We start from the raw sequence: 16,505 nt of genomic DNA on the forward strand, positions 1-16,505 counted from the left end.
CACAACATATTACAGTGGGTACGGAAAGTATTCAGACCCCCTTACATTTTTTACTCTTTGTTATATTTCAGCCATTTGCTAAAATCATTTAAGTTATTTTTTTTTTCCTCATTAATGTACACACAGCACCCCATATTGACAGAAAAACACAGAATTGTTAACATTTTTGCAGATTTATTAAAAAAGAAAAACTGAAATATCACATGGTCCTAAGTATTCAGACCCTTTGCTGTGACACTCATATATTTAACTCAGTTGCTGTCCATTTCTTCTGATCATCCTTGAGATGGTTCTACACCTTCATTTGAGTCCAGCTGTGTTTGATTATACTGATTGGACTTGATTAGGAAAGCCACACACCTGTCTATATAAGACCTTACACCTCACAGTGCATGTCAGAGCAAATGAGAATCATGAGGTCAAAGGAACTTCCTGAAGAGCTCAGAGACAGAATTGTGGCAAGGCACAGATCTGGCCAAGGTTACAAAAAAAATTCTGCTGCACTTAAGGTTCCTATAGAGCACAGTGGCCTCCATAATCCTTAAGTGGAAGACGTTTGGGATGTCCAGAACCCTTCCTAGAGCTGGCCGTCCGGCCAAACTGAGCTATGGGAGAAGAGCCTTGGTGAGAGAGGTAAAGAAGAACCCAAAGATCACTGTGGCTGAGCTCCAGAGATGCAGTCGGGAGATGGGAGAAAGTTGTAGAAAGTCAACCATCACTGCAGCCCTCCACCAGTCGGAGCTTTATGGCAGAGTGGCCCGATGGAAGCCTCTCCTCAGTGCAAGACACATGAAAGCCCGCATGGAGTTTGCTAAAAAACACCTGAAGGACTCCAAGATGGTGAGAAATAAGATTCTCTGGTCTGATGAGACCAAGATAGAACTTTTTGGCCTTAATTCTAAGCGGTATGTGTGGAGAAAACCAGGCACTGCTCATCACCTGTCCAATACAGTCCCAACAGTGAAGCATGGTGGTGGCAGCATCATGCTGTGGGGGTGTTTTTCAGCTGCAGGGACAGGACGACTGGTTGCAATCGAAGGAAAGATGAATGCGGCCAAGTACAGGGATATCCTGGATGAAAACCTTCTCCAGAGTGCTCAGGACCTCAGACTGGGCCGAAGGTTTACCTTCCAACAAGACAATGACCCTAAGCACACAGCTAAAATAACGAAGGAGTGGCTTCACAACAACTCCATGACTGTTCTTGAATGGCCCAGCCAGAGCCCTGACTTAAACCCAATTGAGCATCTCTGGAGAGACCTAAAAATGGCTGTCCACCAACATTTACCATCCAACCTGACAGAACTGGAGAGGATCTGCAAGGAGGAATGGCAGAGGATCCCCAAATCCAGGTGTGAAAAACTTGTTTCATCTTTCCCAAAAAGACTCATGGCTGTATTAGATCAAAAGGGTGCTTCTACTAAATACTGAGCAAAGGGTCTGAATATTTAGGACCATGTGATATTTCAGTTTTTCTTTTTTAATAAATCTGAAAAATGTCAACAATTCTGTGTTTTTCTGTCAATATGGGGTGCTGTGTGTACATTAATGAGGGAAAAAAAAAGAACTTAAATGATTTTAGCAAATGGCTGCAATATAACAAAGAGTGAAAAACTTAAGGGGGTCTGAATACTTTCCGTACCCACAGTATATCACATTGCTTAAATGCAACCCATAATAGAAATTTCACTTCAGACTTCAGTGAGTTTGTTGCGAATATGAAGAGGAATTGGATGTATTGATGTGGAACAATTCACGCAGTGAATCTAAATTTATGACAATACAAAACTATTTTCTTACAGAGAGTAGGATATCTGACATAAGAAGAGAAAAAACAGCAGATCTTCAAAGCTCATTTCCCCTCTAATTCAACTGTGATAAACAATCCCATGGCAGAGGAAAGAAAACTATATGCTAAATGTAGCATTATTAGTCACATGCAGTGCACCGTCAGGCCTGTGATGGTTGATGTGTGACTGAGGTGGTGCTGGAGTTTTCCGAGCTGAATGAAATGGCTCACTAGGTATATTTTCCTGTGGTTTCACAGACTCATTCACCATCTCCAACTAGTTTCAGTCGCACACCAAGATGGGCTGGTTTAAAATTATCTCCATACATATTTACATGGTTGAGGGAAAACAGTAATGGCATTCATACAGCTAGGCTGGGAGTTAGGAATGAAAAAGAGAAAAATACACAGTCAGAGAGAATAAATAAAACATGCGAGTAACAGACAGAATGAGAGCAATGAAAAACTAAAGGAGGTAGATGGAGTGTGGGAATAAAACTTTGAGGTTGGATAAGGCCAGATTTCAACATGAGCCTCTATTTTAGCCTGTGCCCAGCTGAAGAACACTGTTCACTCACATTTTATCTTATGAGAATGTGTTCTCTTTGAGCGAAGGCATGTGAAACATTTATTGTCTAGAGTTGCGGTTCAATGCCATTGCAGTTCTTGGCTCTATTCATAATGGAATGTTTTCATTAGTTAAACAGATAGTTCAACCAAAAAAGAAAAAACTGACATTACTTACCCTCATGTCACTCCAAACACATAGGATTTTTGAAAGTCCTAGCTACAATTTTTCATACAACAAAGCCATTGACAAGGTCTAAAAAAACGAACAAAATTTAATTTGACTTGTATTCCAGGACGTGAGTGAGAATTGAGAGCTATATGTCCAAGGTGAAGTAACAAATTTTAAACATATCCTCTCAAGTCTTGACTCGCCTGGAAAAAAATAAGCCATCTTGAACTGATTTGAGGGTTTAGAGGGGTTTTGGGCACTTTCAAACTATTCAGGCTGGGAGAAGAGTTAGCTGCCCAGTTGAACACCATCTTGACCAGTCTGGAAAACCAGATAAGACCATCAAACTAGCTTTAGGGATGGCTTTTCAGCATGTGAAATATAGCACACAAGAATATAGCACATATATAGCACACCTCCGTTCATCTTCGGAACACAGTTTAAGATATTTTAGATTTAATCCGAGAGCTTTCTGTCCCTCCATTGAAAATGTATATACGGTATACTGTTCATGTCCAGAAAGGTAATAAAAACATCATCAAAGTAGTCCATGTGACATCAGTGGGTCAGTTAGAATTTGTTGAAGCATCGAAAATACATTTTGGTCCAAAAATAACAAAAACTACGACTTTATTCAGCATTGCCTTCTCTTCCTGAATCCTTTCCATTGAATTGATTCCATTTTATCGACATTCCAATTAAGTTATTAAAACATTATTTCTGAATGTTCTCTGAAATCTTTCCGAAATCACGTAGAATCTCGCTGGAAGTAGTAAGTCATCCGGGTACTTTTCGCCTACTGTTTTTCGAATACTATGAATTTGGACATACTATGTTCGCGTACTGTTTTTCACATACTATATAGTAGAGAAGTATTCGATTTCGGACGCAGCTCTAGTTTTAAAAAAAATGTTTTAAAAATGTTTTTTCTTGGTTATGTGAATCTTAAAGGAACATTTCATTTTATCATTCTTCATTCATTATGGGAACGTTACTTTTGAATGTTCCCTGAATGTTCTGAAACAGGCAGTAACATTTAAAAATGTTAGATGAACATCCAACTAAAACATTTCAGGCAGAAACACTCCATGAACACAATGTATAAACAATGTTTTTGTGCTAATGTTTTGAGAACTTATTAAAGACCAGATAACTCTGAACTAACATTCTATTAATGTTACTGGAAGAACGCGTATTCATATGAGAGAACCTTGACAGTTAGCCGAAGTTCTAAGAACGTTCCCTGTTAGCTGAGAGTATGGAAGCTTGTTTGAATTTATATCTCACAATTCTGACTTTATTCCTCGCAATTCCAAGTTCAAAACTCACATTTCTAAGAAAAAAAACTCGGAATTGCGAACAAAAAAGTCAGAATTTTTAGATATAAACTAGCAATTAAAAAAGGTAATTGCAACTTTTTATCTCACAATTCAGATTTTTTTTATTAGAATTGTTGACATATAAACTCGCAATTACGTTATAAAGTCTGATATATACTGAAGTGGATTAGGGCCAAACAATAATAAAACAATAAAACCATCTCGAGATTAAAGTTATTAAATTTCGAGAAAAAAGTCGAGATAAAATGTTGAGAATAAACTCGTTAAATTACAAGAAAAAACTCGTTAAATTTCGAGAAAAAAGTCGAGATAAAATTGAGAATTATGAGAAAAAATTTAAATTACGAATTTGTTCTCATAATTTAACGACTTTTTTCTCATAATTTAATGAGTTTATTCTCAACATTTTATCTCGACTTTTTTCTCGAAATTTATCGACATTTTTCTCAGAATTTATCAAATTTGTTCTTGTAATTTAACGGCTTTTTTCTCTTAATTTAATGAGTTTATTCTCAACATTTTATCTTGACTTTTTTCTCTAAATTTAACAAGTTTTTTCTCGTAATTTAACGAGTTTATTCTCAACATTTTATCTCGACTTTTTTCTTGAAATTTAATGAGTTTTTTCTCGTAATTTAATGAGTTTATTCTCAACATTTTATCTCGACCTTTTTCTTGTAATTTAACGACTTTTTTCTCGTAATTTAACAACTTGGTTTTATTTTTTTATTATTGCTTGGCCCTAATCCTCTTCCATAGATATATGATAGATAAACTCACAGCTGTGAGAAAAAGTCACAATTAGCTTCCATACAGATAATAAATTATTATTATTATTATTATTTTTACAGTGTATCCCTGTGTGTTTAATTCTGTGACAGCTAAAAATAAATTCTGTCTGAAAGTTAATCTCAGCATTTTAAAGGTGAATCAAGTCAATTTAGTTGTTTCACTGGCCAATATATCACGGTCCTGGAGAGCCACAGTCCTAAAAAGTTTTGCTTCAACCCTAATCAAACATACCTGAACAAGCTAATCAAGTTCTGTAGGGTTACTAGTGCCCTGTCCCAAATGGCACACTTCTATGCATTTTTGGTCTTGTGGACTTACAATGGCTGCTGCGCGCGCATCCGTTAAGTTCACGAGACCATAGGGTGTCCCATTTGTCAATTTTAGGCTTCAGAAGGGTGCTCGTGAGCGCCCCGTTTGCGGCTGATATGCACCCTCAATGCGCACTTTTGCTGAGCCCCCACGGCAGACTTCTTCCCAACAGTCAAAGCTGCATTACGTCATGAAACTGCGGACTCATAGGAAGACCCACAAGTGCAAGTGTTTAGGGTGTCATTTGGGACAGGGCCTAGGAAGCTACACTGCCCTACAAAGCAAAAAGGCAGTAACTACGCAGAGTGCAGAACTGAGAAAAATGACTTAAAAGTTATCCTGTCATCCAGCCTAAGAAGTTGTAGGTAGATTATTGGACATGTTGCTGTTATGTTACTCCAAAACGACACACATTTCAGATAACATGTTTTGTCACATAACAAAGGATGCCTTGAATGTCATGAAAATGACAATAACTAATTTTTGACCAAAAATGCAGTTACTGCCTTTTTGCTTTGTAGGGCAGTACAGGCAGGTGAGTTTTAGGCTGCGTCCCAAATGGCACCCTAAACCCTCACGGTCTTCTTCTGTGTCTGCATTTTCGTGACGTAATGCTGCTCTGACTGCCGGGTAAAGTCCTCTGTGTAGCTCGCAGATTTGCGGGCTCAGCAGAAGTGCGCATCGAGGGCGCATAGCGGCCGAAAAGGGGGTGCTCAAGAGCTACCTTCTGAAACCTACGGTCTCATGGACTTAACGGACACGCGAACACAGCGACCAAGTAAGCCCTCAAGACCGAAAGTGCACATGAAGTGCGCCTTTTGGGACGCAGACTTTATCAGGATTGCAGCCGAACTCTGCAGGACTGTGGCTCTCCAGGACCGGAGTTTTTTTTTATCGGATAACTGTCATGTGCATATTTAATATTTAACATCATTTATTTCATCTATGATTCTGACATATGAAAGCCTCACAAAAACTGTGAGCTATAACAGTGTTCAGACATCAGCAGGTACTGTCAGTATAAACATTTAACTTTAGTTAATATAACTGTCAATGAGGCAGAGAACAGTGCTAGACTGGATAGTATTTCTGATCTCAGATCAATCAGTTGTCCTGGGCCTTTAAATTTTAATGGAATTGTGTGCCCAGTGCCATGCCAGATGCCAGTCTTCTTCGCCCTGCATTACTCTCTGCATCACTGCGGGCCAACCTACCCGAGCCGATGGGACACCAGCTGTGACCCACACTACAGATCTGGGTCAGAAAGGAACCAGTTTAGAAAGCTGAAAATGTTGTTGTAGCTTTCGGTTGAACTTACATAATAATAATAATAATAATAATAATAATAATAATAATAATAAACAATGAAATATTTCACTTAAAATATTTGGCCCAAGACACTGTAATAGGATAAAATAATAAATATAATTAACCAAAAATGATTCAATTGGATTCAGTCTCTCTCTTTCTCTTTCTCCTTCCCCCTTCTTGCGTGATATTTTCATATCTCCTAAAATAAATTGTTCCTGCTTGGAAGGAGTTTCATTGTACAGTTTTTTTTTTAAATTATTATTTTATTTATGTTTCTCAGTTTGATGAAAGGCCCATCCCAGCAGGAATCATTTCAAACAACAGATGGGTATTTGGGCTTTTCCACAAATACACTCACTGTGTCCGTGTCCATCTGGATGCACGTGAGTGCTCACAATCAATAAACTACTATTTCAAGCTGTGACCTACAGAGAATCGCCAAACTTCTGTGCTTTAGTTCACAAACAATGACAAAAGAAGCAGTGAAGGGAGAAGCAGATGGACCAAGGTACAGGGATTTTCATGTCGTTTGGTATCATTAATGTGACTTGAAAAGCAGAGCATTGCCATGTTGATTTGACTCTTTGTATTAATGTATTCTATTAGGTATTTAACATTTGGAAAAAGAAATGTTCGGCCTGACAAAACTGCACCAAACGCGGTGAGTGTGTGTTAGAAATCAGGAATGGTGAGAGAACATTGTGCTTGGTACATTTTTCATCTTCAAAACAAACTTGGGTCTTCAGCATAATTTTTATAGTTTTGCATAATTTTTACAGGTTAGGTCAGTATGCGGAGAGTAGACGGTGTTTTATGGCTGTTCGAGCACATTCGACCACATGAGCGTCTACACTTCGAAAACAATCTGGTTAAATGTGTTTCGACTCCCTGTGGAAGAGGTCTAAAGTGGTCAAACTCAAAACACACCCCATTTGCACCTGTATTTTACGTATTTTGGGAAATCTGACAGCAGATTATTAGGCTACAGTCTGACAAATAAGAACTCCCTCCACATAGGCCGACTCATTCCTTTATCTTCTCTTTTTCTCTCAGAAGAGATTCAAGGGACTAGGCAAGAAAGTTGCCTTGGAGACATGTAAGAGTGTGTGACAGTGAGATAGAAAGGCACAAAGAAAGAGAGGGAGAGCTGTGTGTGTGTGTGTGTAAGGTGTGTGAGACAGCCTGTAGTGTATGTGGTTCATGTATTTATAGTATCAGTAAATGGGGCCTGTCAGTATCCCCTCTAGACTTTTTTAAGATTATAAGAGATGATCAAAAATGTTTTGATGATGAACTTCTAATAAACCAGATTCAATAGCGTTTAATGAGAGCGTATTTGAATCCAGATCAGCTATTTTATTAGTCTGCAACATGATTCCTTGTTTGCAGTGTGTGTGTGCTAAACCAAATATCATATCTGTTATTATTCCTTACGCTGCATGCTTGAAAATCCACTGAAACCAGCAGAAGGTGGTAGCTGTGTTAAGGAACATCTTAAGTGATTCCGAACTAGTCCAAGCTGGTTATTAATTTGTCCAAGGTCAGGGTATAAACAATAGACATAGACGAGGATTCAAGATCTTACAGCTGGTAAAACTAAATAAATCATAATTTAACCTGTAATGCCTACAAAAGAAGATGATGGCAAATCTGTATATGATAAAGCAGTTTTGTTTCCATGAATTTTATTTGTAAACAGCATGGCTATAAAACACATGTGGTACGTTACGTTAGTTAAATTATTCAAAAGCATTTTTATGACGCCTCTGTCTTGGAACAAAGACTGAGTTGATGTTAAACCGCCATCTAGCGGTCAAAGGAGACATGACATCACAATTCCTTTTAAAACTATTCTGACGAGACCGGGGTAAGTTGTCACACTTTACTTTAGCGAATATTTTTCGGGGTGGTTTTAATTTTTGATAGTCAGTTTTGGTATAGACACGTGCCTCAAAGTCTAAACTACAGAATTCTACGAACATTTACCTTCATTGTTTAGGAAAAATACAGTGCATGAAACATGAAATGAGATCGAGGGTAAATTGTCGCAACGAGAACTTGCTGATTACTAATAAAAATACCTCTTTTGACATGTGATATAAATAAAATAAATGATTTGTAATAATAGGATAAATGTATCATAAAAACCTTATAAAAAAACTGTTTTATATAAGTAGTTCATGCATTAACTAACAACAAGAAATATATTTGTTCATTTTTAATAAAAATACAACTGTTCATTGTTAGATCATGTTAGCTCAGGTCCATTAAATATTAACAGATACAATTTTTGATTTTCATAATGTATTAGTAAATGTTTAGAAGTATTTTTCATCCTTAGTTCACGTCAACTAAAGTTAAAGGTGCTACATAAGATGTTTTGTTTTATACATTTTTTAAATATTACTCGAAACTATCTTTACTAACTGATAAAAGACTATTTATTAGGTGCACTGAAAGGAATAATATTAATATACATCATCTGTGCACGAGGTAGGGCCTTAAAAACATCAGCCAATCGCGTAAACGATTGGCCCTCTGGCTTGTCAATCACTGCCATGACGTTTCTTGTGCGAGACGTGCGCGGCTGCGCGCTCCAGTAACTTTCCACACTCCACAGGCACCGCATGCAATGTTTTTGTCAGGAGACAGGAGTAACAACTGCAGATTATGAGTTACCTGCGGTGAGTCCGACATAATGAATCCACTAACACGACACAGCGAATGCCGGTGGTAAACACTCGTGTTCCAATACTCGTGCACGAGTTTTGGGAGGTGTTCCTTCGAAATGAGCTGTGAAGGAGGGGGGTTGTTCTTACGCATGCGCTCATTTCAAAAACTCTGGTTTCTCAGTCAACGAAAAGATCCTCTGTAGCACCTTATTGTAAAGTGTTCCCGTATATGTATTATTTTAAGTTATTGTGGGGATCAGAGTCTGATTTACAGTACAGCAGCTGATTTCAGGTCATTTAATATCCTTGTGGGGACATTCAAAACATTTTTTAATTATTATTATATTTTTTACTGCACAAAGCAGGTTGGTTCCAGCCTTGGCACCACATTCATAGCCTCCTTGAAGATATGATTAATCGTAGTATATAAAATGGGATCCATATTTTTATTATTATTGCACACAGTTTTGCACATGACAAATAAGTCCACTTCCAAATATTTTTGTTCTTCAAATATTTATTGTTCATTTTACATTTATCACAAGGGACAGTCAAACATGACTAAAATATGTTAATATATATATAGATGTTGATGTGTAAAGACATTGACACATTTTATTAAGACACAGAGTGAAAAAGCAAAAGACATTTTTGTAAGACCCTAATTTAAAGCACAAAATCCCAGTTAAATAGATTCTGCATATACAGTACTTGGTAGATATGCACAACATTGCAGAATTATTTTCCACCATGTTAATACCCTTATGTATTTCATAAAATGGAGTATATTTTAAATATATTATATAAGAATCACACATAAAATAACATTTGTGAATGCAAAGACAAATTAAAAATGCATCGCAATACCGTCATCTCTGACCTTAAAGGGATAGTTCACCTCAGTATGATCGTTTACGTCATTCCAAACCTGTTTGCATTCTTATATCTGAGAGTTTTGTTGTTGTTGTTACTGTACAATGACAGTCGGTGAGATCCGAAACAACATTTCATGGACACAAACATTTGATATATTAAAATAAGTTAATAAGTTAAATTATAAATCAATAATCTGCTCCATAATCATAATTTGTGTGAAAAGGAATAAAAGTTGTGATTTGTATGTATAGGTATGTTTTTGTAGTGTTGCAGAAATTTATACAGAGGCACATTTTCCCATGAGCCCATGTTAGAATTTGCATTATTTCAGATAAACTATCCCTTTAAGCCAGACGCTATTCACTATTTGCCCTACATACTATGTGTATTGTAAATAAAATAATATCTATAATTTAAAAACTAAATGGTTTGTAACTGTACGCAAATGATGAACACCCAGTACTATATAGCTCCATATCTAAGATAAAAATAATCTGTAGCCTCTAAGGCACTCTCAAATGGAAAAAGGCAAAGGTCTCGCATGTAACATGGTAAAACGTTTGAATGTCCAGACATGGGAAAAAGAAAGACAAATTTAATAACGGTTCCGGATGCATGTAAGTTTGATATTCAATGAGTCTTCAGATATCTTCATCCAGATGTGCTCACCTCAACTGTAAGAAATAGACAGACAGCTTTAGTTGATGAATAAAAGTCATTAATAATATCATCTTGGTAAAAAAAATTAACCACAAGTAAGGTTGCAAAGGGGCAGAAAGTTTCCGGTAAATTTCCGGAAACTTTCCACGGGAACTTAAAGGTGATACAGAGGATCTTTTCGTCAACTGAGAAGCCAAAGACTGTTAGTGAGTTTTTGAAATGAGCGCATGCGTAAGAACAGCCCCCCTCCTTCACAGCTCATTTCGAGGGAACGCCTCCCAAAACTTGTGCACGAGTATCGGAACACGAGTGTTTACCACCGGCATTCGCTGTGTCGTGTTAGTGGATTCATTATGTCGGACTCACCGCAGGTAACTCATAATCTGCAGTTGTTACTCCTGTCTCCTGACAAAGACAGTTTCAAGTAATATTGCAAAAATGTATATAACAAAACATCCTCTGTAGCACCTTTAACCTGGGGAATTTTGGAAATATTCCAATTTGGAAACTTAACAGGAATTTATGGGAATTAATGGGAAATTTTAGGAAATTGATACAGATTTATAATATTTATATAAAATGTATCACATAAAAACAAATATAAACATTTTGTTTGGTCATAACATGAAATAACAGTTATTTATTTTTCGCATTCAATTAATTCTAATTTAGTAAATATGTAAATTAAATATTTTCTATTGCAGCAATTATGATATTTATTTCAGTGTCACATGATCCTTCAGAAATCAGTCCAATTTTGCTGATTTGATACTTATTTGTTATTGTCATTGTTGGAAACAGTTGTGTTAGCATGTTAGAATGATTTCTGAAGGATCATGTGACACTGAAGACTGGAGAAATTATGCTGAAAATTCAGCTTTGCATCACAGAAATAAATTATATTTTTATGTATATCAAAATAGAAAACCATTATTTTAAATTGTAGTTATGTTTCACAATATTACTGTATTTTTTATCAAATGTGCATGTTATGGACTGGGGGAATGCACAGTGCATGCAGAGGGTGTGGCCTCAATAGCCCTGCAGTAAGTAGTGTGCTGTGTGAATGTGATTGAGGAATGTGCAGGCTAAAAATTCAACTAAAATTGCATTAAATATGGTTGTTTTAACCAAAATTATCCTGCAAGATGTTTTTTTCAACTACATTTAAGTACCCTGTTATAGGCTAACCTGTAATTTTGCAAATTCCCTGTTTATTCCCATTAATTCCCGTTAATTGCCATATATTCCCGTTAATTCCCATGGAAAGTTTACAGCTTTGAAAATTCCCGGAATTTTGCAACCCTAATCACAAGCCTATTAACAAGTTTCCTTTGAAGACTAATATAACACAATCGTTGAGAAACGATCTATAACATATCAATCATTTTTAAGGGATCCAAGGATTCTTAATAGCAACCTGTTATTATCTAGCTTCAAGAGAGCAACCATACACCTGTGCTGTTTTTTATTCATTTATAATCATTTAATATTTATAATTTATTTTTTATCATATTTTTATTTTATAATATTACATTTTATAGCTAATTATTTCAGTTATTTCCTTGCTCTTGAAGTACTTAATATTGTTTAATCTTATGATTGTGTGCTTTCAAGAGGTATTTGTCTTCTCCAGTTAAGAGAATGTCTCCAATTTAAGGTTAACATCACAGGTTAGTAATTATCCACTGCTTTTCTTTTAGTATAATAACACTTGTTGGATTTGTGCTTGTCAGACAAACTCTAGTTCAGAAGTTTCAATGAAGTAGGGATGAAGCTCAGATGAAGTTTGAGCATTGAAACATACACAACAATGCTTTATTCATTTTTTATCATCGTTTGTTTCCTGCTTCCTGCTGCTTCCTCTGTCAATCTCAAGAATACTTTTTCTTATTACAGTTTTGGTACCAGAAAAATAGTTTTATTAACTGATTTTGGGTATTAGACAAGATTTACTGTTAACTGGTTTGGAGTATTAGACAAAACAGTTTTAGATACCATACAAAATAGACGGGATCTGGTTAAAAGACTGGATTCAGTATTGCTGGCGTGGAGATCTAAGACCAAGGTGCCATTTTAATGATATAATCAATGTTATTCACTTCACCTCTCAGTGGTTTTAATGTTGTGGCTGATCCGTGTGTAGAATATTAATCAATAAATTAGAATGTCAATGAATCAACAATGCCATTGTATAATTGGCTACAATGGTTGTACACATGACTTTGCATTATTGCAAAATGTTACTACTAAAAAAAAAAAAAAAAAATATATATATATATATATATATATATATATATATATATATATATATATATATATATATATATATACTATTCACTTATATAAAAGACATCTCCATGTAACATGAAAATCCCTCAAAGTCAATATGTAAACCAAAATTGATGAAAAATACATGTAATAGAGTGTTACCGTGCTTTTGGGTGGGATGCTGGGTTTTTGTGCAAGAGCTGGTTTCTTCATTAGAGTGGGTTTTGAGGGTTTGGGGGAGGACGGGCCAGCAGTCACGTTTGGAGAGGCTACCAGGCCGTTGTCCTGAGCCAGTTGTTCTAGAGGGACACCTGCTATCACATAGTGTTTCTTCCTCAGTTCACCCAAACGCAGGCGCTCATTTTCCAACATGGTCTCAAGCTCTAGAACCTTCACCTGGGAGAGGAAATAAAAAGCAAGGTTATATAATATGCATCGTATCAACTTTACCTGCAGAAGTGCTGCTTGCTTTCAGGAACTTAACACTAGCATTCGTAAATACACTTAAAGGGTTAGTTCACCCAAAAATGAAAATGATGTAATTAATGACTCACCCTCATGTTGTTCCAAACCCGTAAGACCTCCGTTCATCTTCGGAACACAGTTTAAGATATTTTAGATTTAGTCCGAGAGCTTTCTGTCCCTCCATTGAAAATGTATGTACGGTATACTGTCCATGTCCAGAAAGGTAATAAAAACATCATCAAAGTAGTCCATGTGACATTAGAGGGTTAGTTAGAAGTTTTTGAAGCATCGAAAATACATTTTGGTCCAAAAATAACAAAAACTACGACTTTATTCAGCATTGTATTCTCTTCCGGAATCCTTTCCATTGAATTGATTCCATTGAACTGATTCCATTGAATCCTTTCATCTGTCGGCGTTGGTAATGCACTTTTACATCGCCGTGGTTGTTTTTGGCGATTAGGACATCCACGACATGCACACCTATGCACCATTTTAAAAAATATAGCAATACCAAAATACAAACAATGTAGAATAGCTTGAATACAGCGTGCGTCTCCCTCAGACTGTAAATGAAGCTCAGCAGTGTCTTACGTTAGCACAGACAACAGACCCGGAAGAGAATACAATGCTGAATAAAGTCGTAGTTTTTGTTATTTTTTGACCAAAATGTATTCTAGATGCTTCAAAAACTTCTAACTGACCCACTGATGTCACATGGACTACTTTGATGATGTTTTTATTACCTTTCTGGACATGGACAGTCTACCGTACAAACACTTTCAATGGAGGGACAGAAAGCTCTCGGACTAAATCTAAAATATCTTAAACTGTGTTCCGAAGATGAACGAAGGTCTTACGGGTTTGGAACAACATGAGGGTGAGGCATTAATGACATAATTTTCATTTTTGGGTGAACTAACCCTTTAACTATTGGTGTGTTATGAAGTTTTGTACAGATTTTTAAGAGTGAAATTCAAGCACTTTTCCTTCACTTTAAAACAGTGGCAGCTTGTGAAAAGAGCCTTTAACCCTTTAAGCCCTGAAGGCATTTTTAGAGTTGTTTTTTCTGAGTGACATACACAAAAGTAAAGACTCATAACTCCATAACTATAGCAAGGAGAGTCAAAAGGTAGGTATCGTTTGATAGAAAACTTTTTACATTTTTAGAAAAAAAAAAAAATCATTACATTTGGACATTCTCATGCTGAGAAAAATGCTGATAAAAGGCTTTTTTATTTGACATGCAATAACATAAGATAATGAAATCATTTTTTGGTGAAGTTCCTCTACATGTGAGCTGCATTTGGATAACATTTTGTGGTGATAGCATAAAGTAAAACTTACAACATTTGGAACCATGGTAGCCTTTTCTTATTTAGCCCTTGACACTCAGAAGGCATTTTTAAAATCTCGTGATCGATGCAAGGGATTATGTCGATTTTGGACATTTTAATCATTTTAATCATGAGAATTAATCAGTTATGAGTGAAAACGTGACATAACTGCCACATCCGTATATTATTTACATATGGGTCTTGCAGGGCTACATGTATATAAAAAAAAAAAAAAAAAAAAAAAAAAAATCGCTCAAGTTTAGTCAAAGCCCAAAACAATTATGCTTGTAATCTACTCCACAAGACCTTTCAAATGACACATCACTGAGCTGTATGATGATCTGAGCTGTATGATGTTTTTGACATATTACAGTACATAGTACAAAAAAAGTATTTCATAAATTATGAAAACATGTTTTTTTTATTTATCAGCAAATAACTAAGCACTACTTAGGAGTTAATCAAACTGGCTACATTCATTGTAAAGTTCAGACTTTAAGCGTTCAAATGACACCTATTTTGTGTTCTTCAGTAGTTTTGAAAAATATTATTCTATTCATAGCTAGTTGGCACCCATGGGCGGTACACTCCATTTTAGAGGAACTACTCAGCACTCGTTAAAAATGATATATACGTTCAAAACTAATTTAAAATGATACCCATTTTGTGTTATTCAATTCAGAGGTTGCTTAGTAATTTGATTATGATTTTTTTCATGGTGGGGGGTACGCCAGCGGTACACTTCAGGTTTAAGAAGTAATTCAAGTACCATTTCTCTCTAATCTCTCTATTTGAGTTTTAGCCGTTCATTTACATTCAATTCATTTCAGTTTCAAAATACAGAATAACATGATTGCTAGGACACCAGAACTTATTAACCACCACACTGTGGCCAGGCATAGCATTGCACATCAGTGGAGCACATTTCAACAAACCGTACAAGACTGTTATACATTTACACTGAATATCTGAAGCAGCTGAAGGTCAACTTAGTGGTGTATACTAAATCACATAAGAGAATCAAACCCGTGACCTTGGCATTATATATTTTATGACTTCATGTTTCGAACGAAATTGTCAACACGTCAACAATCTGCGCTTTTCTAACCACTTTATGGGGACTTGCTATTATTAATTCATTATCATTATGTTGGCTTGAAAAGCATGGCAGTTGCTGACCGACCACTGTCACCATTTCAGTAAATAAAGTGTCATGTCAATCAAAAGTTCAGTGCCACAAGGCTTAGTCCTAGGGTCCTCTGCTTTTCACCTTGTATAATAGCTGTGCTGTCAGAACTAGAGTGTGTAAGCTGTCCTTACTGCTCTTTTTTTTTTTATCTCCCAACAAAGAGGCTTGCTCTATAACTTGCTCTCATCTAGACTGCTCTGCAGCTCTTTGGTGTCAGAGTGTTTTGCGTGTTCTCAGCTGGTCTCCGTTTCCCTGTCGGGCTCTCGGTCTGTGTGGCTCATGCCATCTCTCTGCCCAGTGATGCTCACTAGAGCTCCATCACTTTTTGATTTCTCATGCCTGGCTTTGATCTTGTGTACTACTCCATCTATGAGTGAGATTGCCCTATTTTTATTTGTTTGCTGTTTCGGGCTGCTCCCTCCTAACAATCTCTGCCTGTTACTGACCTTGTTCTTGCTTCATCCCTAGATTAACGCTGTGTGTGGACTGATCTCCTGAAGCTGACCTCTGCCTGTCTGACTACCATCATCATCCCCTGCTGAGCCGACCGAACGAACGCACAGCTCGAGATACAATCATCATTACAGATTTGTGGCGTGCTATGCAGAAGCAATCCAAAACTCTCCTGACATCAGATATGGGGATGCATTAAATTTACTTTAATGAGGTGCATTTCGGATCACTGACTTTGGGGGTCAGATTGGTTAGAGTGTGGGTTTACCAAACATAACACATACAGAGCTCGGGTTTTCTGT

The 16,505-nt window shown here is 36.5% G+C and overlaps 1 protein-coding gene across 1 annotated transcript in view; it reads right to left on the reverse strand.

Moving 5' to 3' along the window:
* Positions 1 to 9,451: 9,451 nt before the first annotated feature.
* hip1rb (huntingtin interacting protein 1 related b) overlaps positions 9,452 to 16,505 on the reverse strand; it is a 60,399-nt gene continuing 53,345 nt past the window's right edge. The window contains exons 31-32 of the mRNA XM_048189666.1: positions 12,922 to 13,155; positions 9,452 to 10,502 (exon numbers count right to left, since the gene is read on the reverse strand). Of these exons, the coding sequence (XP_048045623.1) occupies positions 10,494 to 10,502; positions 12,922 to 13,155 (243 nt within the window). The 3' untranslated portion in view covers positions 9,452 to 10,493. The remainder of the gene's footprint in view (positions 10,503 to 12,921; positions 13,156 to 16,505) is intronic.

This window comes from Megalobrama amblycephala, linkage group LG4 (genome assembly GCF_018812025.1).
Source record: "Megalobrama amblycephala isolate DHTTF-2021 linkage group LG4, ASM1881202v1, whole genome shotgun sequence".
Taxonomy (NCBI): Eukaryota; Metazoa; Chordata; class Actinopteri; order Cypriniformes; family Xenocyprididae; genus Megalobrama; species Megalobrama amblycephala.